General features: G+C 40.3%; 2 protein-coding genes across 4 annotated transcripts; one reads left to right on the top strand and one right to left on the bottom strand.

Annotated features, from left to right (window-relative positions):
* Nucleotides 1–722: 722 nt before the first annotated feature.
* On the bottom strand, nucleotides 723–7,118 carry DYNLT2 (dynein light chain Tctex-type 2). 2 transcript variants are annotated; one of them, XM_075089569.1, is made up of 4 exons: nucleotides 6,613–7,118; nucleotides 3,218–3,424; nucleotides 2,216–2,374; nucleotides 723–888 (listed from the first exon to the last, which is right to left on the bottom strand). In XM_075089569.1, exons 1-4 carry the CDS (start codon nucleotides 6,697–6,699, stop codon nucleotides 778–780), a joined length of 564 nt encoding a protein of 187 aa, XP_074945670.1. In that variant the 5' UTR covers nucleotides 6,700–7,118; the 3' UTR covers nucleotides 723–777. The 2 variants fall into 2 exon arrangements, with proteins under 2 accessions (XP_074945670.1, XP_074945669.1); XM_075089568.1 differs by having other exon boundaries at nucleotides 2,265–2,374; nucleotides 6,613–6,750.
* Nucleotides 6,891–26,609, top strand: ERMARD (ER membrane associated RNA degradation). 2 transcript variants are annotated; one of them, XR_012659968.1, is made up of 18 exons: nucleotides 6,891–6,922; nucleotides 8,143–8,311; nucleotides 9,393–9,532; nucleotides 10,055–10,156; nucleotides 12,776–12,865; nucleotides 13,990–14,087; nucleotides 14,678–14,814; nucleotides 16,098–16,212; nucleotides 17,025–17,127; nucleotides 17,564–17,593; nucleotides 18,111–18,179; nucleotides 18,945–19,115; nucleotides 20,024–20,107; nucleotides 20,960–21,039; nucleotides 21,846–21,974; nucleotides 23,449–23,666; nucleotides 24,499–24,612; nucleotides 25,270–25,798. XR_012659968.1 is itself a non-coding variant. In XM_075089560.1 (18 exons), exons 2-18 carry the CDS (start codon nucleotides 8,143–8,145, stop codon nucleotides 25,427–25,429), a joined length of 2,001 nt encoding a protein of 666 aa, XP_074945661.1. In that variant the 5' UTR covers nucleotides 6,891–6,922; the 3' UTR covers nucleotides 25,430–26,609. The 2 variants fall into 2 exon arrangements, 1 of the variants encoding a protein (XP_074945661.1); XM_075089560.1 differs by having other exon boundaries at nucleotides 23,449–23,658; nucleotides 25,270–26,609.
* Nucleotides 26,610–26,852: the final 243 nt, after the last annotated feature.

The raw sequence follows: 26,852 nt of genomic DNA, 5'->3' as shown, positions 1-26,852 counted from the left end.
GTTGGCGCACGTTTATTTCCAGCTCTCAATGAAGCAACTGACGTGGATGCCAAAGACACCAGCGCTCCATCTCCGCACACGGCAGTTCCAAAAGCAGGTGTCTATGCACTTCACAGATCTGCCAGAGCCTTATTTTCTAAATCCCTGCCCATTCCAGACCAGTCATCAATAGCCTCGTTACTGACCCCGCCGCCCTCTCGCCGTTGCTGTCAGAAGCCACTCAACCGAAATGATCAAACTCAACTTTGCCACCAGCCCGAACACAGCTGGTATTTAATGGGATCAACTCAGACTGCATTCAAGACAAATGACTGGAAATTTGCACGAATATCTAAGGGTTCTACAGATGCATTTCGCCAGAGATGCAACTAGGAAAAAAACCTGAGCGCTGCCTTTTCTTACAAAGAGCATACTTTTAAGATCACCGGTACCTGCAATTTACTGTAAACATTTTTTTACTGGCTCCAGGCATGCAACAGACAAGCAACGTTCAAAATTTTGCAAAGTTTGGCCTTATACCAGCTGCTTCAACTTCCACAGCAGAGCATTATGACAGATGAAGCCCATATGTACTCAACCATACACATTTCAAAAGCGGGTTTTTTTTGATTTTTTTTTTTTTAAACAGAAAAACAAGCAAAATTATCTCAACTATGTGTCAATTTTGATGTGCCAAGAGGATCAGGACAAAAATCAGTACTAAAATAATGACATTCTGAAAGTTTTCAAATATACCACGTAACATGCTGCGCAAAAACGGGTGTGGCTTTTAGATTATTACTCATAATAACAAGCCATTACCAAAGCCAGTGCAATAAATGTTTCAGTTTCACATTTAGCTGAAACCCAAGTGTCTCTTTGAACATCCCAGACACATCTGCTGGCAACCTAAAGGAAAGAAAAGAAAAAGCTGTTTGTGAATCTATAAACAGCACAGTTCTTATGTTGTTTTTTTTTTTTTTTAAAAGAACATGCAGCGTTATATAAATACGGATATCATGGCATTATGAGAGTTACAAGTAGTAACAACAACTGCAAAAATCACAGTGAAAATGAACAAGCCCTATTCATTGTTAAAATACACGTTCTTGCTTCGCCGTAAAGCTTCGAGCCCGATAGATCCAAAAATCTCTACACCAAAAAAGCAGTTCTCTCCCATGTTCACTTGTTAGTCCTTTGGGGTGCCGCATCAGCAGCCCTTCAAAAGCAACATGAACAGACATTCGTTTGGGGAACACAGACAACTAAGAAGTCACGTCCCCCTCTCCTCCACCTCCAGCTTATTCCAGTCTGCTCAGGACCATTTACTTGGCACTCAGATTTTTTGATAAAACTGTTTTAAAAGCTAACACGCGTGAATTGACTGCTGGAATAAACATATTCCTTGGGAGAAAAAAAAGGTTAACTCGGACCATTTCAGCAATTCGTTTTAACCCACGGCTCCTCAGCCAAAGTACAACCCGAGAGGCAGCGTGCTGTGAGGCAGCACCTGAAGGGGAGGTAAACACTGGCTTCATTACCGAGGCTGACAACACTTCAAACACTGTTTCACATAACCCACTAAAAACAGTTACAGTTTCATCAGGTTTTAAGAGCTGATGATGAACACTCCTAAATAGAAGCGCTCTGACACTCGGCAAGACACCTGGAAGCGTTCTGAATGCCAACGGGAGCTTGGAGTACCTGTAATTTATATACAACACAGGAAAGGTCTAGAAGTCTTTGGGTGTGCCAAGTTCAGATCACTAATGGTGATTTGCAGTCCCAGGAGCATGTTTGGTGGCAGCTACAGTTGAAACAGTGTCCATCCTCTCTCCTCCCCAGCCGTTCCTTTCCACGTCACCCCACACTACAACTGCACAGCATTTTGCGCAGAATGCGGCGACCCAACTGGAGATCAAACAAACCAAACGGTGGAGAAAGAAAATTGACTGCAGTCATGCAACTGTACTGGCGCACCACCCAGCAGCAATAACTGGTTGATGGGGAAGAGCAGCATGGGCTGCTTGCCACCGTTACTGAACTCAGAAAGACCACAGCCTTCTCAGAGTTGGGCAGAATCACAGCAGCACCTTAAACTGACTTCTCCCAAAAAAAGAACCCACAGGCTTCAAGACCACTTCAAACTAGTTAAGCTGCAGAATGTGGATGAACACCTAGGAGATAACATTATTTTCAATTTGCAAAAGATATTATGAATAATATGTTTGCTCACATGCATTGCCTGGCCTGCCTTTTCCACAATTAGTACCGATACCACGTACTTGTAACGGTCAAAGTCCAGTTCCTTCACAGCCGTTAATATTTCTTCTGAGATTGAAGCACACAAGGAGGGACTAGAAACTCCATCGTACTTGGCTTGTTGAAGTTTACTCTATCAAAAACAATTTTGAAAGATTTTAGTTTTCATCCTGGCAGCCCTTTGCAAAAAAAAAAAAGAAAAAACACCAAACTTTTACAGTCGTTTCCATTACGAGAACATTAGAACTAATGAGTAGAATAGTCAATATAGGTGATGCTCTCAAACAGCAAAAGCTGCGCTATTTTTACTCTATTTTTTGAAAGTGAGAAACACATCCAGCCAACCTCCGTTTAACAAACAGGAGTGTATTCTCCTCCACCGTTTGGGCTCGGTTCACTGGAAAACAGCGCTACAGTTACCAATTACAGTTACCAGTTCCAAATATCCAAGGCACGTCTTCCAGACAGCAGTTACAGGAGTCCGTTATACCTATTCAAGGTATCACTAACATCAACGTATTATCTCAGCAGATCGGTCTCCGTCATTTTTGCTTGAGTTTTATATGTGTCAGTCAGACTGTCACAGACACCACATACATTTTTATGTGATATTAGTAGAACTAATGGAAGGAGTAGAATGCTACAAATGAAGGCCAGGATCTTTGGAAAACTGGATATTCTGCAGATTAGGGTACTTTGCACTGTGCCGTAGCTCCATTTAACTTTGAAATGGGTAAGAGTTTAAGAAGCTTCAGCTCCATCTTAACAGCACGTGCTCATTGGCGACCTTGCAGGGGGCCTCTGCACTTAGCAAAACGGAGCATATTCGCATTATATTTGTGCACCAAAACTCGAGGCGTGCAAAGACTTCTGCTTATGTAAATTTATGCAATTTACACCGTTCTATTAACACAATCTTTGCAAGGCAAGCTACTTCGCAATAAAATTAAACAATTAGCTTAAAAAAATACTATACCATTAGTATCACTTGAGCTCTGTCTCTTACTAAATAATCCCGAAATCTGTTATGTGACTCCAGTCTGTATGTATTAGCATATTTTATCTTTGCCCTATTAGCTTTGAATGCCAACAGCTTAGCTTTCATTGAATCACCAGAACACTCTTCTTCCACTGGAGCCACACCCGAAGCTTCGTAATTTGGTTGTGTCCTTTTCCCTTTTGTCTGTGCAAAATAATAAATAAAGTCCACGTGACATGTCAATATTTTAGCATTTAACAGTCTCTAACTAATACTTCATGGTGTGCAGTTAAGTGGGGAAAAAAAAACAGCCTAGGAATATGTCACCAAAAAAAGCAAAAAAGCTAGAAAATGGGTATCTTCTGGCTGTTTTGACACTACTGCTTTGACTGAAAAAAGAGAGAACAGTGGTTAGCTTCTGCTCAATTTTAACTTCAGTCAGACGCACCGTACTAGCACTCTGAATCTGTTCCCTTTTCCAAGCAGAAACTCACAGATATTAACATATGTGTCAAGACTGTTAACCACAGCTTCAAGTTTTTTATTCAAACCGCCTACACAAAACCCAAAATATATACCCTCAGTTTATTTTTTACTACGTAGTTTTACTTGTCCTCAGTCCTTGTGAAGCTACTAAATAAATGCCTTACGTATTAATGACTTAATTTGCTCATTAATAAAAAAAGGACAAACAAGCTCCGTTTTGCAAGCTTTGTAATTTTGCTTGTAACTTCAAAGTAGTAGTACTTCTTTTTATTTGTCATCAGAACTCTGAAGATCCGAGTTTTCTCCCCATCCAGCCTGTGTACTATCATTCTCTTCAACACGCACAACAAAACTGTGCCCTCTGTGAATGCAAGCAGCAAGTCGGATGACGGCACACAACAGATGTCACCTGCTGTCCTCCATGGCTCGCTTAAAACAGAACTGTAAGATGGTAACAAAACAAGGCAGAGACAGAAAGCACACGGAATGACTGAGATTGAACAAATGCTACAGACAGTGGTATTCCATACCTCCTGACTAGCCACTTCGAAGTTTGTTGACTCTACTGCCCCTTGCTCCACTTCTTGACTACAGCTCAAACTTTGCTGAGAGAAAATCATCAGCTCCTTCTCAGAGGAGCACAAAAGAGCAGGAAGGTGACCTAACACCACAGTGCAAGGCTTACAACCAAGTAGTATAGAAAAAAATGCGCTTATGAATAATATAAAAGTCTAGTGAGAATCACTTGAAAAGATGCACTACTCCAGGTCTCACAAATCTTTCAGTCAGAGGAGTTTAAACATAAGGGAAGCAATGCAGTTTCTTCTCTATGAAATCATTTCCACGTTAGCCCTGTCAACACTGTGGGCATTACCCTCTCCCCCCTCTGGTTCCTTACTGTTAGATAATTCTGTTAAAAACCAGTGATGTTGGTGGCCCTAGTGCAAACTGGCTGCAGGTGCTTGTTAGTGCCGTGCCAACAATGCAAACTCTGAACAGTACTCATGCTACACTAAAAATGCACAGAGCAAACACATTTGCACCTAAGCTGCAGACTCTCATCATCTTCTAACTCAAACTCAGGTATATAAAGACTATAGCCCCTACCTGCTCATCACAGGTCCTCTAACAGAATAAAAAGCACCTCAAGTCCACCATCTCAGCTGCCCAAATGAGCATCCTAATCTGTGTCAGCGGAAATGAACCCATCAAAAAGGTCATAATCCAAACAGCAATTCTTTGCTAACATGGTTCAGCATGAGTCACATCTTCAGCCTGTACCATTGCAGGTGGAAGGAAATTCATGTCTATAGCACATGGCTTCTAACAGTGCTGTTACTTACAAGTTTAACTGCTATTATTAGTGACAGAAGTTTTCATAATCAATTCCTCATGTGCAAGAAGCCATTTGCTCATGAGGCAACCAAAAACCTTACTGGTATCTCTCTACACAATCAATTAATAAATAAACCTACTTCTGTATTTAACAATACAAATACTGGAATTGCAAGTTTTAGCACAATGTTGTGATTACATTTCTATATAATATTTACATCCTCCATAAAGCACACTCAAAAACTGAAGAGCCAACTTTGCCTTTGACTATACATAAGCCTGTTGTTATGTTACCTGACTCCATTACGTTGGCTAAACCTTGGACATATGGGAGTGAGTATGCTGAGAGAAGAAAGGTTTTGATAATTGAAAGAAATGCTGTTGGTTAATAAGTCTGTTTTAACAACAAATAGTTGCTTTAAATTTAAAGAAACAGTTCTTATTTCTTCAAAAGAGGGCACAGCTTCTCCTAACTTAGAGAACTTACAGTAGTACCCCAAGTCGGAAGGACTGCACTACCAAAGGAAGGACAACCCTTGCCTTCTTTTTACCTTCACAGGCTTTAACAACTTCACCTCCCAATGCCAAAGGTGGCACACCAGCTGCGAGGTGGACACGAACGTGGCCTCTGACCAAGCAGAAAGGGGATGGGCTATCCCAGATGGGATGTAAACCTGATAGGAACAGCATTTCTGATACAAGCTTTCACAAGATTGCACTCACCTTTTACACACGCACCGAGCCCCGCATTCTTTCACACATGGTACGGTCACAGAATGGTTTGGGCTGGAAGTGACCTTTAGAGCCCATCCAGTCCAGCTCCCCTGCAATGAGCAGGGACAGCTTCAACTAGATCAGGTTGCTCAGAGCCCCATCCAACCTGACCATGAATGTTTCCAGGGATGGGGCATCTACAGCCTCTCTGGGCAACCTGGGCAGTATTTCACCACCCTCATTGTAAAAAAAATATTTTCCTTGTATCTGGTCTAAATCTGCCCTCCTTTAGTTTCAAACCACCACCCCTTGTCTTGTCACAACAGGCCTTGCTAAAGAGGTTGCCCCCACCCTTCCCACAGCCCCCCTTTAAGCACTGAAAGGCCGCAATAAGGTCTCCCCGCAGCCTTCCCTTCCCCAGGCTGAACAACCCCAGCTCTCCCAGCCCGGCCTCGCAGCAGAGGGGCTCCAGCCCCCGGAGCATTTCTGTGCCCCCTCTGGCCCCGTTCCTACAGGTCCATGTCCTTGTGCTGAGGAGCCCCGAGCTGGACGCAGCACTGCAGGGGGGTCTCACCAGAGGGGTGGGGGGGTGGGGGGCGACGCACGCCCTTCCTCCGGACCCGAGCCCCATCCCTCCCCCGCCAGCGGAGGCGCTCCAGCCCCGGGCTGCCGCCCCCGCCTCAGGCAAGGCCACGTGACAGGCGCGCGGCGCCGCCGTTACGGCCGGCCGTTAACGCCGTTCTCACCCCCGTTCCCCATCCCCACCCCGGAGCCGGGGGGCGCCGCCGGCACCAGCCTCCAAGCAGCTAAACCCGCCACGGGGCCGCCATCCCGCCCCCGCCCAGGTGGCCGCTCACGCTGTCTTTATCCAACAGGCCTTGACGCCGCTTTCCTCCCTCCGGGGCGGCGGCGGCGACTTGCGGCGTCTTGGAGGGCTTCTCCATGGCTTGCAGCCCCAGGGCCGCTTTCCCCGGGGGGAGGCGGGAGGGCGCGGCCCCCTCCCCTCCCGCTCCCGGCGACGGGCCGCGAGGAGACGCCGCCTTCGCGCTCGGCGGCGTGGCGCAGCCCCGTGCCAGGGTGAGGCTCTTCCCGCGCGAGCCAGGCGTGACGCCGTGCGCTAACGGAGCGTCGTGACGCAAGAGTGGGCGGAGTCCGGCAGTACCGGAGGTAACAGCAGCGGGTCGCCATGGCGGGTGTGGGGCGGTGGCTTCCGTGGCGTGAGGGGGGCTCCGGGCCGGGGGTTGCCGCCGCCGCCCTCGCCCTCGCCCTGCCGGCCCCGGGGAAGCGCCGGTGTGTGCTGGCCGGGCGGGGGCGGCGCAGCCTCGGCGGCGGGGCGCTGCCGCCAGCGGGAAGCCGGGCCCGGGTCACGGAGCCTCCCTGCGAGATGCAGCTGCCGGCTCCTCGCCTGGCCAGTTGTAGGCAGCAAAGGGTGGCTGTAGCGGTTCAAGTCCTGCTCCGGCCTCCTGACTCTGACAGTGACACAGGGCGTGCTGCAAAATAAGGTGCAGGACTGAATCGTGTGTTTTATGAACGTTTTAGATTATTTTTATTTTTTTTTTAAAGCGGACAGGCTACTCCTGATGGCACCTTATACCGGTTTGTTATAGAAACTGTCTGACTTGCTCTGTGCTGTTACCCCTATGAATATGTAGTCTCCCCGAAGCCATGAATTCAGTAATTATGTGCTGTGACTGTCAATTCCACCACCTAATTAAAGAGGATTTTTTTTAAATTTAACTCTGATGTAATCTCTTTTTATTTGTTGTGATCTTTATTTTCAAACAATTTCTTGTCTGTGTTTTCTGTTTGATTACTGGGGAAGCGTGACTTTCTTGCTAAATCAGAAGCATATTCCTTTAACGTCTGCTTCTGAATCAGACCATCTTTTTGTTTAGGCTAATCTGCAGATAACATTTATGCTTAGATTGTTCTACCGTTGCTAACAGTTTACACAGAATTCATGTTGCCCCCCCCCCCCCCCCCCAATGATATTGCTGGTCATAAGGCCTAAAGCCCTTGGTTTTGCTTGAAGTAACATCAGTTTTCCTGCAAGCTCAGAGATGAGGCAGAATGTACACATAAACTGAGATCTTTTGCTTCAGCCTGTCTTGGCGTCAGTTTAGTAGAACCATTCAGAAATACACCATCCTGGCATTATGCAAATAGAGCAGTTCTTCCCCTCCTCCGTCCCCTCGGTTTTCCACACGGTGGTTCTGCTCAGAGAGTTCTTTCACCATATGCATAGATGAAGGGTGTGTTGCAAAACTTAACTTGTTCACAGATGCTGTGTTACTGTCTGTGTATCTGTGCTTATGGGTATGCTTTAATAATAATTTTCTCTGTTCTCCTGCACTTTCTCAACGCAAGGACTTTTTCGTGTGTTCTAGATGGCGTTGCCAGGCTCAGTCACTACTTGTCTTTCTCCACCTGTGCATTACATGATTTGCAAACTTGGATTTGAGAAAAAAGGAACCTATGATATTAATAGTATTTTGTCTGAAGATGGTGAAGTACGTTGGCAAGCTGTTACAGAGCATGTGTGTTACCTTGAATCAGGTTGGTTTTTACCAGCTGCAGCACATTTAAGAATGACGCAGAACCTCAGCACAGTTCATAGCAATCCTAGCTTAGTTATAATATTTTATTACAGTACAGCGTTAGCTTTGCTCCAGATTAGAGTGCATACACTTCATATCTACAAGGAGCTTTAAATTTTTCGTCCGTGTTTGGTATTTGGTTATTGCTGGCTCCTAAGATTCATGTAATCTGTGCTGCATAAGTAGCTACTTCTTTGCTTCCTCGTTCATCTTGGTTCCCAGCTTCTCTGCTACCTCATAATTGCTTTTTTCCTGCCTTCTTTATATTCTTTTTGCAGTAAATTTAAAACATTCTGGGGCCATCAGTAGTCCTACTGTTGCTTCTGGTTTTGTTTCCCCAACTTTAGCTCGTACAGAAGTACTGTTTGGTTTCCCTTCTGTATGTAGAACAGTTTATAATTGGTTTTTCACCAAAATAAAGTATTTATGCCCTGATGAACTCATTGAATTTTAATTTGACAAATTGCATCACACAAGCTCTGCTAATAATTTCCAGATATGTGTTTATGCCTCAAGCAGTATCTTTCTGTAAATCAGAAGCATTTATTTTCCTATAAAAGCGTCCCACCGAAGAGGAGCAGTGATACCGCTCTGTAAGGTACCACATCCATCTGCGTTCTTTAAAGGGTGTAAGTGGTGTACCTTGACTGAGCTCTCTGAGCCCACACTAGCTTCCAGCTTAGTTATGTGGATTTATTATTATTATTATTATTGTATTATTGTTACTTATTCCAATTTCAACAAAACCAGAAGAGAATGATCCTCTTTGCTTCTGTATTTTCTTGCATTAAGTTTTTTCTTTTTTTTTTTTAATTTGGAGAAGGTACTTTGTATTGCCTGGCTTCACACTGCACTTTTCTGTATCTTACCATGTGGTCTTTTGGACAGTAAATTGTAGTGTACTAATCATGCTAAAATAGTCCGGATAAAATTCTCTGTACTAAATATGTACATAAGGTGTAGCAGGTTTTACTGAGTTTTAAAATATTGGACCTTTGGGAAGTTTGGTCCTGTAATCACCTTCTGTTTTTCAATTTAAGATCAAAGTGTGGATTATATCAAAAGCATACGATCATTAGGACCTGTATGTGAATCGGTTAATTTGCACTTCAAATCTCTGACCAAGGAGCAATTTGTAAGCCAGTACGCATTATGGTTCCGCTGGACAAACTACACAGAGGTACGGACATATCTGTTGATGGTTTGTATTTTGGCATGAGCCCTTTGTGGAAGTTTAATGTAAGAACTCACAAGAGATATCAATAAACCAAAATACTTAGAATTTGTAACTAATCGTCTTTCTCTGACATGTAGTTGCTTCTAATTTTCCTGACTTTGTAATCAGATTGTGTATAAATTATCACAAAGAGAACATGAGGTGCTTTGGACTTCTTTTGACCTAAGATGGTAGGATTGTGTTTTCTAATCATCTGTGCTTAATACCAAGTTTTACTTTGTAAAGTTTTTGTTTATAGTTTTTATAGATATAAGGCACTAGATACATTGTGGCTGAAAATACAAGAGGTGCTTTAGGGCAGTTTCTCTGCAGGCATCAACAGTTTTACCTCCTTGGCATGGTCTTCTCTCTACATTTGCATAGCAACTAGCCCAGAGGAATATTTAGGTTTCTGTGTGCTTTTGGCATTTTGTTTTTTCCTTCTGTATATTTAACGCAACATTCTTCATCTCCCCGGTCATACAGTTATTTCTTGAAGTATTTGATGTTCTACAATATACACAAACTACAGAAGTTGCTCTTGGCTTAATGAAACTAACATCGTGCTTGGAGCGAGCCTTGGGTGATGTAAGTACCAACATGTGGAGTCTGTTGCAGATTTGGCTGTATGAGATGGAATGAGCTCTTGGCTCCTGAAGAGCTCTGGCATGCTGAAGAAGTGAAGTTACCCCGTACTGTAGTAGTATACAAATAGCGCAGCTGCATTTTGAGTTGGAGAGGTGTTCTCTTCTGGATCCAGTTGTGCTAATGGAAACATCTGGTGCTCCTTCACCTGTGCTGGTAGAGTTGCTTGTGTGAGTGCTGTTACTAAGCAATTTCATGAAAAAAGAGCAAAGTTTGCTTAATCAGTGTACATAATGGTAGGTCTTTGTTACTCTGATTTATTGAACCGAAACAGAGAGCAACATACCTTCCACAGAAGATCTGATGGTGTAGTAACTTTTGTGAGGAGAGGCAGGAGCGTGCTGCTGGAAATGGGCTGCTAGGTAACGTCTTTCCTTAGAGCTCTGTTCGCAGAGTGTACATCTGTTTAAATGCTTTGACATGAGTCTTGTGCTACAAAAACATCTAGAAGTCAGCTAACAACTTAAATTCTAGACCTAACTGATCAGCTGGATGGATCTGGGATCCATCTTGTAGTCCTGAACATTTGTCTTATTAACGCATTCCCTCTTTCCTTTACCCTGTAGCGGTTAGTAAAAGTATGCAATCTTCTTAAGTTTAAAGAGCAATACTGCAGGAGTTCCATGACCAGCATGAGGCAAGGAGCGCACACGTGATGTGACTTAGGTGTAGGAATTCTGACTGGTATTAAGAAACTTGTATTGTGAATCCTTTTTGATGGAACGTGAATTAGGCTGTGGTTCAACATTTGGTGGTAGCATTGCTTAAGTTTGTTTAGTAATCTTTGAAGCCACCTGCCTTGTTTGCTGGTATACAAGGCCAAGTGCTGGGTCCTGCCCTTGGGTCACAACAGCCCCCTGCAACGCTGCAGGCCTGGGGCAGAGGGGCTGGGAAGTGCCTGGCGGAGAAGGCCCTGGGGGTGCTGGCTGACAGCCGGCTGGGCATGAGCCAGCAGTGCCCGGGTGGCCAAGGAGGCCACCAGCCCCCGGGGCTTGTGTCAGCACTGGTGTGGCCAGCAGGAGCCGGGCAGGGATGGGGCCCCTGTGCTCGGCCCTGGGGAGGCCCCACCTCGAATGCTGGGCTCAGGTTTGGGCCCCTCGGGACAAGAAGGCCCTTGAGGGGCTGGAGCGTGTCCAGAGAAGGGCAGCGGGGCTGGGGCAGGGTCTGGAGCACAAGTGTGCTGGGGGGCGGCTGGGGGAGCTGGGGGGGTTTAGCCTGGAGAAGGGGGGGCTGAGGGGAGCCCTTCTCGCTCTCTGCGGCTGCCTGAGAGGGGCTGGAGTGGGGGGGGGGTCGGTCTCTGCTCCCAAGTCACCAGTGACAGGACGAGAGGAAACGGCTTCAAGCTGTGCCAGGGGAGGTTTAGATTGGATATTAGGGAAAATTTCTTCACTGAAGGAGTGGTCAGGCCCTGGCACAGGCTGCGCAGAGAGATGGGGGAGTCGCCATCCCTGGGGGTATTTAAAAGATGTGGCATTTCAGGGCATGGTTCAGGAGGCCTGGTGCTGTTGGGCTGGTGGTTAGACTTGATGGTCCTAGAGGTCTTTCCCAACCTTAATGATTCTATGATTCTATATGTTATGTGAGTGCAAATATTTTAAGGGCTAGTAGCAAGCTAGATTGATGAACTGGTACCTTTCCACTTTTTTTCCCTACCCCCATGTTTGGTTTTCAGATGGATCAGTTCCTTGATCTGCTTCACTGCATGACCACCCAAACAGATCCACCACTACTTGGGGCATGCAGGTTAGGGAGAAGGGAACAGCAGCTGTTTTAAGAGGCTTTGCTGCTGGGATATATTGCCCACAGATAAGATAAAATAGCTGGTTGTTAAACCTCCGTGGAGAAGGAAATGCCAGAGAAAGAACAATGGGTTAATTTACACCTAGACAAACCAGTTTTGCCCAAATATGGGGGGTGATGAAGTAATGAAAAATTGCCAAAGATTGGAAAAAAACATCAGGGAGAACATATGGAATGGAAGGCTTCATAACAGTTGAGACTAGAGATGCTAAGATTGCCCAACTAGGATAAAATATAAGCCAGAATCAGAAGAGAAACCACAAGTCTCCTTGCTGCCCGAAAAGCGAAGCACCCGGGATTGCACAATCCTGAAATAAGTCAGCAATGTCTCTCCTTAGTGTGTGATTATTGACTCATTGCACACCGGGTGACAAATCCACCTTTAACAATGACAGACCCTATAGATTTCTAGGGTAAGATGAAGTATGGTGTCCTGGGTAGAGTTTATTCCCTTAATTATGTGTTCTTGTTGTGCTTTCCTGGTTTTTTTTTGGGGGGGAGAGATGTGTACAGACACTGTGAAAAGCCGAACTATGGGAACGTTAGGTAGCATAGGTACTCTTTCCTGATATGTTCTGTAAGTTTTCATTTGTCATGAAATTACAGAATTTCAAGTCTTTTTAAGGATTTGGTGGGTTTTGTTCAATTAGTGTTTTTACAATAATGAAAATGGTTATTGGGTGAAATAGTCGAGTTGTATGTTTGAAGTACAAAGAAATATACTGAATTACTGGTGTTATCTGTTTTGCTTTTTTAAAACAGGTATATTTACTGATTGGTAAAGATTGCCCTTTCCTTCTAAGAGACTTGCTTGCTTCTGAGCAGCTTGCAGTTGTCTTTGGACAAGCTGTAGTAAGTGCCTAGTTTTGAAATAAGTAATATATACTGAACTGGTTTTCTTCTTGCCAACTGTCAGGTTTCCAAGATAGCCTTTGCTTGCACTGAAGAAGAGTTTGAAAATTCTGTAATATATTGGAAAATTTTTCATTTTATACATGTTTCAGTCTGGGGTATAGATGGCAAAAATAGTGAATATTGTAAATGGGAATATTTTTTAAGGCAAGCTTATAAATGCTTATTTGCTTTTCTACACGAAAAACCTACATAGGTGAAGTTTCACATATCTGTCAAGGAGGTGAGCGAGCTGCAGTCTTGTCTGCCTCTTTCTGAGTTGCGCTACTTGAAAATACACGTCTTGCACCGGCTGTTTCTGAACAGCTGTGTTCCCCTTCACCACCCCTGTAGTAAGGTGCTTTACAACATTTACCACACTAGAATTTTTCAGAATAGTGGAAACTAATTTGTTCATCCCATGTGCAAAAAATTAATAAAAACAAAATTCTGATGGCATTTACGCTCTTGTGTAAACAGAGTAGGTGGTCTTTGTCATACAGCTTTACGAATGTAAATTCTTTGTTAGGACAAAATGTTGGGTATGATCTGTAGGAGTTTGTATTGTTAGCCAGACTGGTAGTGCTTTAAGGATTATTTCTTGAATTTTGATGGCATGTGGAATAGTTCAATTCTTACAGTTAAAAAAAAAAAACAACAAAGTTTCCCTTTTTGTTTGAGCTGCGAATACAGCTCTGAATGCAAATTCTTTATTTTATGTTAATTTCTAATAACATAATATTGTTAATAATATTGTAAATTATTGTAGATTTATACTACAAGATGCAAGAGCTAAACTTGATCTCATTTGTCTGCCTGTCGTAACTGTTTGGAATGTCTAATAACTAATTTTGCTCTTCCCGTGTTATATTCTAGAGCATGTACAAGTAAGCTGAAAGATTTCATTTTAGAGAATATAGGGAACTGAAATAGTGAGTTGCTGTTACTGCGACAAGCTGTGGCCAGTTGTCTTGACAGTAGACATTGTAATTTCTCAGTAACTTCTGAAATTTTCTGTCAGGGAAAGATATAAGGTCATCAATAATAGATTTCCTCATGCAGTAATCACTTTGTTTATTAATTAGATGAATGTACTGAGGGTATTCATTGGATCTCCGTATGGTCTGAATCTTCGTAATGTTTTGTGGCATGGGTTTGCATCCCCACAAGATATCCCTGCAAAGTAAGTTACCAAAAAGAATCTAATTTTCTTACCAGTCAGACCTGAGAGTGCTTGAAAAGCCATTAGTAAAACTTACTGCTCTTTTAGGGTTTTAAAAATTGTTTTTAGTAAATGTCCAAAGGCCTCTGGTGGTATCCTGACAGTTTTCCCCTGCTGCCACCGCTTCTTTTGGAAAGGGGTTTCCATAGAATGCTTCAGCCATTATAAAGCCCGTCAGTTTTAGGACTGGTGTTTTTTTTACTAGCAGGAAGAGGAGGGAAGCTTAAGGTCTTTTTTTGAAACCCAATTCCTTGCCTGTCAGGGCAGCCAGGAATAACTCAGAACCAAAAGCGGAGGAATGGGGGAGGAGGAGGAGCGACAGCAGATAATATAGAATACAGTGATGCTTTTTTCCTAATTCTACTTCGTTTTTTTCATGTTTGTGAAGGCAATTAATTATTAAGTGTCTATACCCAAATGAGATGGGGAGCGTAGGGGTTGGGCGTTCTTTGAAGAGCAGATACACCTTTGTCCCCAGCACATAAATGTTGATTCTTTGCAAAAGATTTAATTGTATACGTTTTTCTAATATATTATGGTATTCTCTCTAGATATTGTGCTATGCTGCTTTTTTTAACTGCAGGATTGGGTCAGTTGTTACAGACATATCTTCGACAAACTAAATGTGTTTTAGTACATCGACCTTATGTGATCTTCTTTAGCTTAGAGGAGCTTGATGTATTTCCAGGCAAGTATTTAACCATTAGCAAGTTTTTATTATGCTATATTTGTAATTGTTTTGTTGTCTGAAAGGGCAGTTGAAAATAATGCATTTTCTACAGTTCTAAGATTGAATCTTAACTAAGATACCCATATATGCTGTCATTAGATGAATCAATCATGCTTGTAGGACAGTTTTTGAATATGGAGGCAGTTCCACTACTATTGAATAAAAAAATACTGCATTCTAAAATAATTGCAGCACATTGAAACGTGTGAGGTTACTGCTTCTAAAAGACTTCAACTCAACGTTCTGGTTTTTTCCTTTCGTGTAACAGTCATCTACTTTGCTTTACAAAACCTAATTCATTCCAGAATGAGTGGGTTTCAGCTGCAGGGGTCCCAGCAGGAGTGCCCTGCACCTTGCAGGAAAGGGTGGTGACACATCTTCAGTACAGTGAGGCTTTTCTCAGGGAAGGACCTGAAGTGTCAGATTAAAATCTTACCCTCTCCCTGGCTACAGACCTTGTTTGGTTTATTCCTACTATTTTTAAACCAACAACAGCGTATGGGAATCTTGGTGTCGGTTGTGGTCGTGGTCAGATTGTGCTATGTGATCAATTTGCCAGTGGAACATCTGTTCACGGAACTGAGACAGGGCTTTTGGGAACCAAATCAAGCTGATAACATTGCAGTCATCATGTAGTATAAATCCTGTAGCTGTTGATTTGCTTTGAAAAAACACCTACTGGAATCAAATTGCATTTGCCATTTTAAGCTTTCTCTTGGATGTTTATAATGTGAATTCATAAGTGTGAGTTTCATTAAATGGTATCTTTGAAGTATGAAGTATTAATTTATTATGCTAAATGTCATCACAGAAAATTGATGAAGCAGGAGCAATCTGCTACTGTTCAAATGCTCATACTACTGTGCTGATTCTTACAAAATTAAAGTGATTAATATATACATTACACTTCTTTCAAGTATTTGAAGCAGGTGGAGAACAACTAAACAGAAGCTAGGTCCAGTTGCTGTGTCATCTTTTGGTCTCAGTAAAAAGCAGCCACGGCTTTTTAACTGTTTTTACTCTGCAATTTTATGTTGTCACTAAAAATGCAATCTCACAAACTCAGTTTCTGATCTTAAATATGATTACCGTTGAACTTCCATAGTTAAAATAAATTGGATAACTTTTAAGTCTCCCTTTACAAATGCTGAAATAATCTTACATTTTCAGTAAATATTAAGAATGAATTAGTGAACCATAGATTGTATATGGTTTATCAATGTTGTTTTGCTAACTTGCAGATCTTAATCATGAAACACTTTGCATAGCTGAAGAGCTTGTAAAACTGTCCGGTTTTGTATTAAAACCAATGTTACCATTTTGGATGGCTGCTTTAACAGCTTTCAAGCAAAGCAGGTAACAGTAGATTTATTTTTTAATCATTATCTTTAATAAAACATAGAAAGAATACATTCTATATGCATTTTTTTAAACTAAAGGAGAGTAGATATAGAGTGGCTATAAGGAAAAAATCTTTTATAATAAGGGTGGTGAAGCGCTGGAACTTGTTGCCCAGAGAGGTGGGAGATGCCCCATCCCTGGGAACACTCAAGGCCAGGCTGGACGGGGCTCTGAGCAACCTGACCTAGTTGAAGCTGTCCCTGCTCACTGCAGGGGGTTGGACTAAATGACAAAGGTCCCTTCCGACCTAAACCATTCCGTGATTCTGTATTTATAGAATAATAGCAGCATTTGTAGATTCCACAGTTTTTGCTAAACCTGTTGCTTAACAACATATAGCTATGCATTGTTACAGTGGTCTCTCAGAAAGTTTGTGGACTTAATACTTCTATTTTGTGCCAGCTAGGATTTTAAACTATATTTTGAAACCTAAAAAGAACCACTGCAGATGTAGCCAAAAAGGAGAGCTTTACAAAGCAAGTGGAAACAAATCTTCAGATATTAACATGTTGTGTTAAAACAAACAAACAAGTGCTTTGTTTTGTTTTCCTCTCCCATGCTCCTCCTTTTTGCAAGTTGTTCTCGTCTCTGAGCTGATTTGGATTTGGTGGTCAGCGTCTTTTGGGCACAGGTGGTCGTTTATTGTTCATTTACGAAGTACATTGCAAAGGAGTTTTGGGCTGGGTAGTTTGGCCTGGGAGTGTGACTCTGAGGTAGCTCTAATTTCCATTTGGATTATATTTACAAGGCAGAATTATTTTTTTCAGGTACGCTGACTGTGTGATTCTCTTACTTCCTCAGCTGGAAGCTGGACTTAGATTGCTCTTCACTACAATTAATAAATGTCCAAATCGATTGCTAACAGCTGAGGTAAAATATCTGTCTAAAGTCAATTATGATTTAGTGCTAACAATATTTGCAAAATATTCTAGAGGTGTAGTGTCTAAACATTTACAGATTGTACCCAAAAGATTTTCAATCAATTTCAGAACATTATTAAAAGACTTCCAGTAGAGTTGGGGTTTTTTTTTTGTGTGTGTAAAGATGTCTGCCAGTACAAGAGATATGAAAAAGTACTTGAAGGTTAGTGTTTGGAAAGAGTAGTTTAGGGTGGAAAGTAGATGATGTTATATTTATTTTAAAAAACTTGACACTAAATCCAGCATTCCCTTTTTCATTTGTAAGGCTTTTTTTTTTTTTTTGCTATTCATGCACCTCATGAAAATGAATAAATATAAGTTGGGTATACATGTCTAGTTAATTGTTCTTGTTTGAAAATTAAATTATTAATTTTCTTTTGTTCTAGCCTTCTGCCCTCTACACCACTTTTGATGAGGTACTTGTGACTTTTTTTACTTTTTAAAATATATATCAATGTCACAATTTAAGCACATGCATGTTTCCCATTGCTAGAGACCAGAAAGCACTTTCTTGTGCTGGATAAGACATTATTTCTACATTTTTTGCAAAATTTAGATGGTGGTCAGTAAATATGTTAAATTTGGAATCCGCCAAAAAATGTCAAAATTAATACAAATTTTAATGCACAGACTTTAATTTCTTCTAAATGTTTTTATCTTTAAATTCTTCATCTCACAGAAACCAACATGCTGTCATTTTTCCTAGGTTCAGTTATTAAAAATAAATAAAAATAAACACTGCAAGCAGAAATCCTCAATTTTACAGTTCTCTTGAATTATCTCAAATGGTCTGTTCAGGAGTAAATAGGCACATTGATTCTTGAGTGGCAGAAGTAATTGCTTAAAATTAGGGAAACTAATTAACTTGGTGGGTTTTTTTCTTTGATTGTTTGGTTTTCTATAGTAAGTTTCTACTCAAATTACTTTTTCTAGATGCTAGCAAAGCATTTGGGTAATGAAGAAGTCAACCAGCTTCCTGCAGTTCTTGAGGAACCTGCCATGGCAAGTGTTTTGAAAGCTTTTTGGCTTTTTGGTTTGTTTTCTAGTTGTTGTTTGTTTTTAGATTTAGTAATATATTTATGATCATGGCTAATAGTCATTTATTTCACACAGCTTACTTCCAGCAGCTTAGAAGCAGAAGCTTGTTACACTTTTTCGTTAGGAAGGATACAAGGTAGTACCTGACAAGCTATATTGAGTTAGGATATAAGAGTGTCTTTCTTTCTTAAATATAGAAGTCTCAGGGATATTTGTCTTTAGACTGCTGAAGATCAGCTGAAAGGAGCAGAAAGAAAACTGATGCTTTACACAGGGGAAAAAAAAAAACTTATTTCTGACTGCTCCTGGGACACATCTTACACCAGCTACCTGGGCAGATGGCACAAAAACAGAGCTGCAAACCTACCAGAGCACATCCTGCATCTTGCCACCCAAACAGATAGTGAACGTGAAAACTAGGCATGTTGAATTTAGAGGCCTTTTGAGACTGTAGGGGAGACCTGAGTTTATTGTCCTGGTGTCAGAGGCAGTGGGGCTGTGGAGGACTTGGGACGCAAAGCTCAAGGAAATCTCTTGTTACCTCTCACAAAATAGCATGTATGTTAGTTTTGAATTTCCTCAGAAGCTGCCAAGGTGGGCGAGTTTGCCCTTTTTTATAGTCATGATCACATACTTATCTTTCAGAGGTAATCTGTACACTGAACATATTCTATTTTATGTGAATACACAAAGAATAGAATTCTATACATGTGGCATATGTTTCCACAGGAATTTCTTTGGGATTTCTTGAACCACCAGGAGGGTCCACGTGTAAGAGATCGGTTAAGCCATGGAGAGGTCAATCTAGAAGCATTTCCCAGAGAAGTAGCTAATCAGATAGTTGCATTTGCAATTACTCTTCTCTGCAGATTCTCAGATGAGGATATGTTTGCTTTTAAGGTAGGTTTCAATATTACGCTCTCAGAAGATTTTTTTCCTGTTGCTTTGGATGCCAAATCTGATTTTAGAGAGTCTTATGACTGAATCTTTCTTGACAGCATCTTTTTGTGAAAGTGAAGTATTCCTCCAAGTAAAACATTGTGGAAGTATGTTTTTTTCTAGTTTTGTAGTGAAATAAGTACACAAAGTTTTCTAAAAGATTACCTTTTCTTACTGTACCTTAATTTGGTTGCTTAACCACTCTTTATTCACATGGCTGATCTCTAAATTATAGTGACTTCACTTAAATTTATTTGTCGAATTGGATCGATACCTAGCCTGTTTATCTGCTGAGTTATCTGAAGGGTATGTAGAGTATCTGTAGCTCAGCCACCGAGGTATGTAATATTTGAGATTTTCTTTCTCTGAGACACTATAAATAATGCTGACTCACTAATGGAGGTGTGAACTCTATCCACCCTCTATACTGTGAATTTATGAACACCTTTTGTCTAGCAATACATGTTTCTCGACATTAACAGTTACTATATTTGCTCCCTCCAATTTCCTGTTAATATTTGGGATTACTTCTTTCGATATCATTCAGCAACCTGTGAGATAAATCTTCCATTTATTAATTGCAGCTCTTTTTATTTTCTCAAGATATATTGCGTGCTGCTGCGTTAAGAGAGTACTTGGTTGCTTTTATGTCAGCTGCTGTCAGGTTTCGTAGTTAAAATGTGTCAAAGAAATAAAGCTTTAAACACTCACTGTGCTGATTACTGCTTTCAGCCCTCAGACATTTGGAAGTCTTTACTGACTTCAGTGCTATAGGTGGCTTGCATAAAATTAAGTACAAGTCTAGGTCTGCATATGATTAGGACAGTTTAAAGAAACTGTTGTGTATTGTCTATGATTTTGTAAATCAGGAACACATGGTCATAAAACCACTGATGAACTGTGCAAGTTGCTACCGTTCTCGATTTCATCCAATTTCCCGACTCAAGAAACAGGTAGGTACTTCCAACTGTGAAAGCATTTCGGTCCTTAAAATTGTGAATCCTTAAAATTTATCTAATTGGTGTCTTCATGCTTTGATTGTCCTAAGAAGTTAAAATCTTACTTTTTTCTTCTTCTTTTTTTTTCTTAATGAGCTTTTCAGTTTTATCTTTCACAATTTACAGGAATTTACAGTTGCTAAAATGAGCTGTAAGCACGTACACTCCTGTTGAAGCAATTGGTGCTGTGTTTGTGCTCTAGATCACTGAATAGCTTCATTCTTACGTGAATGTTTGCTGTTCTGTAGTTTTCTTAATCTCCTTGTGCTTTCTTATGTCAGGAACAGTCTGGGCAAGTATCTAGGAATCTTGGATTGGGCTATAACTAAGGTTTTTGTTGTATGAAAGCCAGCTGATTCAGAGTCTGTCACCGTAGCAAAATCTGCCTTCAGGTGTCGTGGTAGTTGTCTGCTAGTCAGTTTATGAATTGCTGAACTGCTTGAAGATGTTCCTGTATTGATTTGAGATTGCAGTAGGCATGCTTAGTACTTTCCATTTTCGACAGCATTCAAATGGTATGTTACAAAAATCATGTTAGTTAATCTTTTATATTAAAAAAATGGAAGAAAAATAGTAAATTAGTTTATTCAGGTGATGTTTTAGTATGAAAGTGTATATCAAGACTTTCTGATCTAACATGAACCTTAACAATTCGTGTTGGCTTACACAATTACAGCTACTGAAGAAGTTAGTTACTTACTACCTGTTGTAGTTTTTTCTAAAAATGCCACTAAGAAAGGTAAAATGTGTTGTCCTGTTGTTAAAGGCTCCACTTCATGTAACATTTTTCATTATATAAATTTTGAGGTGCTGGCATGTATGAAGAGCATTCACTTATGGCCTGAATTGCCAACAGCACCTGAGGAACACATTCAAACGATTAAAGGGTATGTATATGCTATTAAAAAAGATGATGTCTCTCAAAATAGTTACGAAAAATGGGATTTGAGATGGTGTAAGGTCTCTTCAAAGACGTTACTAGGAAGATGATAGACACCAGAGGGGTATGAGAAGATCCCTTTGTTCTTTTTAGCTTCATCGTGCTATACACATCAGTACAGATACTATAAAGACTATAAACTATCATCTGAAGGGAATGAGAACATCTGAAACATACAAAGGTGTTAGTGACTCCATATTCTGTTTCTGGAGAGGTGCTGAAGGAGCTGTTAGGAAGTTAAACTAGAGCTTGAGTCCATCAAAGTAAAAACAAAAAGATGGCTCACCAGGTGTAAAACAGAAAATAATTGCATGTGCTGAAAAGGACTTGGTAACCAAATCAGTGGAAGACTTTACATGAGATATTACTTAGAAAAAGAATGTAACATTCTCTTGTCATTTGAAAAGGAGAAAGTCAGTAATATCACTGGAGGAAATGGTACTTGTTTAGAGCTGAGAGGTAAAAATTCAGTGCAACTGGAACATACTTAATATGCTGCAGGATTTTGGTGAATGGAGGATTAAGAGGGGTTCAGAAGACTGCTGGGGCTGAGAAAAGATTGATTTTGGTTGGAGAAAGAAAATGATGCTTATAAGGCAGAGGGAAAAGAACCATGATACCAGAGAGAGAGAGTGGACATTGAATGCGCCGCTGTCCAAAAAAATCTGTATCTTGATATATGCCGTTTGAGAAATAAAAGTACTACACAGTTTTATCATCTCAAATCTCAGGTTTTTTTCTTTTGTTTTTAAGGTTGGAAAGAAATGCTGAAGCTAGTACTTTAATTTTGATGATATCTGAAATGGTATCTCGGTTGCAGCAATATATGCCCCAGAACTGCTGTAGTACAGATGATCCAATCAACAGTGTCCTAACAGAGAGGTGAGTTTGATGCCTCCCAGTTCCCGCTGCCAGCTTCTACATGCAGCCCAACACAAGAACTCTCAAACATAATTTACTCATTTCCCTGGCTTTAGGATGATTGAAATGTTGCATGCACTTTCCTAATGTTGCTTCTGATTTAATCTAAAAATCTGAAGAATGCAGCTGAACGTCATCTTTCAATGCAGACAAGACATTGTAGATTTGGGACATTATTAAGGTAGAGATTTTTCTTGGAAATTAGCGTGAAAAAATAATGATTTTTCTTTCAGACTGGGGAGGCAAAATGTTTTCAATATTTATGTACTGAGTAGATTAAGTTGGTTTTAATCTGTTTTGTGTGCTAAAACTGCATCCAAAATCTGTTTCAATGTGCTTGGTATCACAGCTGTGCGTGGCATTTGAAATAACAATATGCTGCTACAGAGTTCTGTTCTTACATGCTTTGGCATCAAGATTCTGAAATAGAAGATATCTTGTTAGACTTCTTGTCAGACTTGGTGGTATGTTAGTTCCAATTATATCTGACTTGGAATAATGATCAAAACAATTTGACTTTTAATTGGCACTCCTGTAGCAGTCTTAAGAGTCTCATGGCTGAGTGAATACATTGGCGCAATACTCTCCCGATCAAACGCATTAGGCGTGGGCGGGATAGCGCAAAGAGGACTTTACCTGTTGCTTTACTTAGGTAGCATGTGTGCTTTCTGCTTCCTACCCATCAATCTGCACTTTTCTCGCTTATGAAAAAGAAGTCTAATTACTGAAGTGTTAAACCATTTTTAGAGTGTTCTGCCTTCATGGCTTTTATTCATTAGTGTTTTGCTGTCTCAGAGATAATTTGAGCATGAAGGAGATTAAGAAACATTTCCAACCACTGTTTAGAGTGGTGTGTGACACATCAGGTTAGCAGGTTAGAATGTGACAGCAGAAAGATATTTGGGTGCTTCAACAAAGCATAATCCACTGTAGATGGAAACAATGGCCTCACCACCTGCATTTTATGAAATGTTAAGTCTGCTTCTTGTTCGGCCCAGAAGAAAGACCACACACTAATTAAAGTACTAATAAATACCATTTGTTTGAGTGAGTTCTATTATGGTGGATGTTAATTGGTTGTGAACTGAGCTATGGTGGGAGGCTTCAACCACAACCCTGCTGTGACTTGATGCGTTCAGTGCACTATTTCAGCCAGGCAGTTTTGTTTATTGTGGTTGTGTATCTTTGATCTGAAATGGGAAACGTATTCATCAGCAGCAGTTTTACGTTTATATTCAGTACAGTGATAGAGAACACAATCACTGCCCGTACTAAGTAGATCCTTGCTTTTTTTCAGTCATGAGGTGAGAGTAATCTGTTTCCAGGTTTTCTGAGTTAAAACATTATGAATCAAACCACACCGAGCATGAAATATATCTCATGTTAAACCCAGCTAACAAAAGATTGAAAATAACAATTCTTTCCTGTTTTGGAGGCTGCTGATTGAACTTTGTGATAGGCGTATTTGCACACTTTATTCTCCGCGACCCGTTCTGGAAATATTGGTGGTACTCCGTAAAATAAGCGCGCAGTGCCATCAAGTGTCTGAACAAGTTATTGCCAGCACTGAGTTGAGATACAAACAGTGGATGAACAAGACTCTACGCTCTCGCCAGAGGCATAACTATCTTCGGATGTTAAACAGGTTGGCTGGCGGGTTTTCTTTACTTTGTGGTTAGGTTTACGAGAGAGTGGCTGTATGCTGCTGGTGCTGGCGTTCGGTGGTTTGCCTTACAAGTTTAAAGTCAACAGTGTTCATGTGTTCTTGTTAACTGTTTCATTTAGCACTGCTAGATTTCTTCACTGTAAATCATAAGCTTTCAAATAAAAGTACCATTTCAACGTTAGGTTATATTTTTTAGTTGCTAGTTTTTCCTGTTTAAGTGTGTAAATGCCATTCAAGTTTTATCTGAATGCAATAGGTTAAACAGATTTCAAAGCTCTACCTACTTTAGTTCTGCTGCTTTTTATCGTTATATCTGGGGCAGCATCTTTACACAAGAAGAGAGATTGTTTCGTATTCCATTAGTTTTGTTCCTATTCAGAATGAATTTATGAATACACTTTAAAAACTGGGAAAACTATAAATATTGTAATCTTGGCCGGGTTCTCTTCATAAAAATGTTAACCATATTATTTAAGAAGCATAACTTAAAACTGACAATACATATTTGGAATTCAGTTGAACTCCACTTTATGAAGTAATGGGTGCTGGTGAGGTTTTCTTTGGAATCTTAACTATATGTGCTTCTCTCTTTTACTCTTTTTGAGGTTTCCTAATTTATGGTCTTTGTTTATAGGTTTGGTATTTGCTCTGCTTTTTGCTGAAGAACTCTTCATAGTCTTCCCCCTCCCACTCCCCCAACTATGCAATATCCAGCTATTGAGGACCTACGCAAAATTCTGAAGATTTTTTTTTATATTACTAATTTAAATTTAATTTGGGTTTAGTTTGTTTATTTAAAATATTTTTGCTTATTTCTAGCATTAAATTCTTGTCTCCAGTGTTGCGGCTTGTCTTAGTGTTGATTACTCTGGAACTAGTCAACATTCATTGGGTTTGTGAGAAGAATCCTTTTGATTACCAGCAGTATCTGAAGTGAGTATATTAGGTTTTATGAAAATAGGAAGTTGTACGCATTCCTTTTTGATCTGTAGTATAAATCCTGTAGAGAAAAAAAAAAAGGAACAGCATGGCTTTTAGTAGTTTGTCATCCCTCTTTCTGTCATTGTAGTCATCGTAATATCTCAGACAATGTTCACTCAAGAACTAAAATAACTTAGGTAAAAATATATGGTCCAGTTATTAAAATTTTCAATTTTTATTAGACTCTTCCTTAGAAAATGATCACACACTCAAAAAATATTAGTACATAAAAGCTGTATTTAATATGTTGGTGGTTTTACTCCTCGAGCGTCAGTTAACAGCTGGTTGGATATCCTAGGCATTGTGAAACATTTGACTGAGAAAGGAAAGGAAGCCATTTGGGGAAAATTGTCACACGTTTTATCACCGCGTTCTTTCTATGGCAGTGTTTAACTGCAGCTCTGAAAATCATCACCTCTTACTGTGAGAATGAGGGAGTGGTTTCCTTGCCAAAGTAGAAGAAGCCGTAGTGTATTGATCATCCCGAGGAGATTTGGAAATTTGCAGACATTAGCCACTTTAAATCAGGCATTGAGGTATTTTTCTTTATTTCTTTTTCCTTTTTAAATCCTTTAATGAGTTTTTCTTCTTCGGTTTTATGTCTCATAGGTTTTTGAAGTCAGTCTTGCAGTATACTGAGAACTTGGTGACATACACAAGCCCCGAGAAAAACAAGTGGGATGAAACCATGGAGCTTACAAACAAGGCTTTGATAAAAATAAGGAAAATTGGTGACAGAAAGCTAATGTTAATGCAACTAGCTACATAAATTAAATGGGTGTAAGATTATTTGGACATTGTTATATCTTAAGAGTTCTGGAGTCCTCCAATTTTATAAATCTAATTCAAAGACAAACTTCATCAGTCATTGTCAAATTTTGGATGCAAAATTTGGTCTTTTTATTAGAAGGTGGCTGTTGAGACTGGAGTTGAATGATCAAGCTTCCGAAGGATGGACTGTTTGCCAAATCCAGTGAAAAAGATTTACTGTGAGCTAAATCAGGATGATGCAAGATCTACTTTAAGTCTATTATGTGTTTTGTAGCTTGAGGTTGGTTTGTTTGTTTGGTAGTTTTCTATTATACTGAAAATATCTAAGAAAAGAGTTCAAATAAAAGCTCTGGGAAATTTTAAATCCAAAGAGTAATTTTTGACTTTGAAATATACTGGAAATAATGTGAGACACTGTGATCAACAAGTTCAGAAATGATGAACATTTAGTGTAAAGTACTGCTCATTGGCAGCTGTGGTTGTTGTAATTAGTTCAAAACAGAGTCAGATCTTGCACTGAGGTAGAGCTGGGAACAGAGTAACTAGTTGTTTATACACCAGGATTTAGAGGCGGCAGGGTGGAATAACTTTTGCACAATATGTGTTTGTGTTTAATTTCATCTGCTCATTCCCGTTACATATTTCATTAGTTAGTGAGTTCATTTAATGCAGATTAAATATGAACACTGACATGCGCGCGCTCACAGACACCTATTTATTGCGGTTCAAAAAGTTATGCTCTTGTTGCACACAACACTCATTTGAATAATTTATTTTTTCAAACTAAGTTGTCCCCCTTTCTCATCCCCAAAGAGCAGAAGTTCAAAGGAATGCATCAGCTGAAGAACAGGTTCACAGGAGACCGCCAATCTCTATCCATTTGCTTTCTCCTATTGAGAGTGAAACCAGAGGGTGATCTCTGGGGAATGTTTGGCTCTACAAAGGATTAGCGATTCAAGTTACATTTTAATAAGGTTCTTTGCAATGTTTCTTGACTGGAAATCACAGTAAGAGAATTACTAGTTCGGTTTATTTGGTGTGGGGGATGGATATAAACTGAGATCATATTGCTTCCTTTATGCTACTCCTGCAATATATTGTGTGCGTTTGAAATTTAACTATGTCGCTTTCCAAGGGGTTTTTGTTCTATGGAAATAAATGATGTGAAGAAGTGTGAACTAGATAAAAAAAGATTAAAACTAGGAATAGAGAATAATGAGTCAAATGCAGTGTATGAGCCACAGTCTGAAATGTCAACTTTTTTTAACACCTGAGTTGGCAAATCCTGATTACATTTTTGAAGGCTTATTTTGTACCCACTGACTTTACTCAGACGTGTGAACTTCTGCAAAGTGTAGGTTGGTAGTGACATTGATGATGACACTTGCTTTGATGGTGCTAAGTATTGTAAGGAAAGAATT

This window comes from Phalacrocorax aristotelis, chromosome 3 (genome assembly GCF_949628215.1).
Source record: "Phalacrocorax aristotelis chromosome 3, bGulAri2.1, whole genome shotgun sequence".
NCBI lineage: Eukaryota > Metazoa > Chordata > Aves > Suliformes > Phalacrocoracidae > Phalacrocorax > Phalacrocorax aristotelis.
Note: the sequence above shows the minus strand (reverse complement) of the source record. Positions and strands in the feature narration are given on the sequence as shown.

What these genes read in the sequence shown, in the direction of transcription:
- DYNLT2 (XM_075089569.1), bottom strand. Translation starts at nt 6,699, where the DNA reads ATGGAGAAGCCCTCCAAGACGCCGCAAGTCGCCGCCGCCGCCCCGGAG. An exon ending in GCCTGTTGGATAAAGACAGC is followed by an intron (nt 3,425 to 6,612) that starts GTGAGCGGCCAC and finishes TATTTTGCACAG; the next exon opens with ACAAAAGGGAAAAGGACACA. An exon ending in AGGCAGGCCAGGCAATGCAT is followed by an intron (nt 889 to 2,215) that starts GTGAGCAAACAT and finishes TCTTTCCTTTAG; the next exon opens with GTTGCCAGCAGATGTGTCTG.
- ERMARD (XM_075089560.1), top strand. Translation starts at nt 8,143, where the DNA reads ATGGCGTTGCCAGGCTCAGTCACTACTTGTCTTTCTCCACCTGTGCAT. An exon ending in CACATTCAAACGATTAAAGG is followed by an intron (nt 21,040 to 21,845) that starts GTATGTATATGC and finishes TTTGTTTTTAAG; the next exon opens with GTTGGAAAGAAATGCTGAAG. An exon ending in AACAGTGTCCTAACAGAGAG is followed by an intron (nt 21,975 to 23,448) that starts GTGAGTTTGATG and finishes CCTGTTTTGGAG; the next exon opens with GCTGCTGATTGAACTTTGTG.